This window comes from Aplysia californica, unplaced genomic scaffold (assembly GCF_000002075.1).
Source record: "Aplysia californica isolate F4 #8 unplaced genomic scaffold, AplCal3.0 scaffold00599, whole genome shotgun sequence".
Lineage (NCBI taxonomy): Eukaryota > Metazoa > Mollusca > Gastropoda > Aplysiida > Aplysiidae > Aplysia > Aplysia californica.
In genome coordinates, this window is record NW_004797869.1 from 235,960 (window position 1) to 237,261 (window position 1,302).

Consider the following 1,302-nt stretch of genomic DNA (forward strand, 5'->3'; position numbering starts at 1 on the left):
ACTCTATCTATCTATCTATCTATCTATCTATCTATCTATCTATCTATCTATCTATCTATCTATCTATCTATCTATCTATCCTTTTGCTCACCTGACCAAACATAGACACAATAGTAATACCGTGCCGGCTGCCTATGGCCTCCTCTATGCTGCTGTAGCTACGGGCGTTCCAGTGGACGAACTGAACCTGGAGTCATCAAGTACAAAGGTCATATCGTGGGAGTTTTTTAAATCATCTATTTATTAATCTTTTTTCATGGGGACAGTAGTGCTTTTGATTTGTTTATATTGTTTTTTTACTTGTTCGCGTGTTTGTTTGTTTGTTTGTTTGTTTGAGGAAACAAGCAAATCAACGCAATAACGACCATACAGGGGTGGGAAAAGCAACTTAAATTAGACAAAAACAGTAGAAGAAAATATAAACAAGTCTTACAAGTGCCGATTTACTCCAACCACCCGCTGTGGTAGTTGGTGGAAATCAAGTTTTGCCTTTTTTTTAAATTCGTTTGCCTCCGTGGACAATGCATCTAAAGGACTGTTGTGTGAGTGTGTAAGGTAGAAAGTGGGAAGGAAGGTTGAGCCTATGATTATAAGTATTTCAATGATTCAGTTCTTTACGTAATTGTGCGTGCGTAGACTCCCACCCTGGACTAACATACCCCCCCCCCCCCAAATCCCAAAATAAAACCAAAAAAAAGAAAAACGGAGAGTATTCCAGTATTTCAGTAAAAAAAACACATCTCTTAGTACAGTAATTTGAAGACAATTACACTGTACATGTATATTGGATTATGAAGTGCATAGAGCTTGCTGCTGAGAGGGAATTTGTGCAACAGAAATGTTATTAATCATTTATCAGTTTATCAGCCATTCGAAGAAAAAGCTATTCCATAATAATATCTTCGATTCCGGTTCTGATAGACTTTTGACAGAAATAATAATATGAACAAACGATCATAGTCACGAAACTCGAAGTAACTAAATTATTGCCTGAAGCAAATGCACTGTTTCCATTGGTTACGGTCAAAAAAGTCATAAAATCCTCCAGCAGCACCCTCCAACCACCCTCCCAATCGCATCCCTTCCGCTTACCTCCATGGGAAAAGCCTTGTGATTAACCAAGTGTTCCGACCCTCTGTCGCAGTCTTTGCCCCAGTGGAATCGAACCTCAGACAGTTCAAACTCCGCGTCCTCTGGTAGCGGACCACCGGATAATACTGAGGAGAATAAGACACATCCTTACTTAAAATTCAAAGATGATTCTGCGTTGTCAGGGGAATTCTATGGGGTGGGTAATAATAA

At 39.3% G+C, this 1,302-nt stretch overlaps 1 protein-coding gene across 1 annotated transcript in view; it reads right to left on the reverse strand.

Moving 5' to 3' along the window:
• Positions 1-1,302, reverse strand: part of LOC101850509 (carbonic anhydrase-related protein) — a gene marked incomplete in the record, with an annotated part of 23,921 nt that overhangs the window by 6,699 nt on the left and 15,920 nt on the right. The window contains 2 exon segments of the mRNA XM_005107388.3: positions 92-187; positions 1,093-1,217. Of these exon segments, the coding sequence (XP_005107445.3) occupies positions 92-187; positions 1,093-1,217 (221 nt within the window).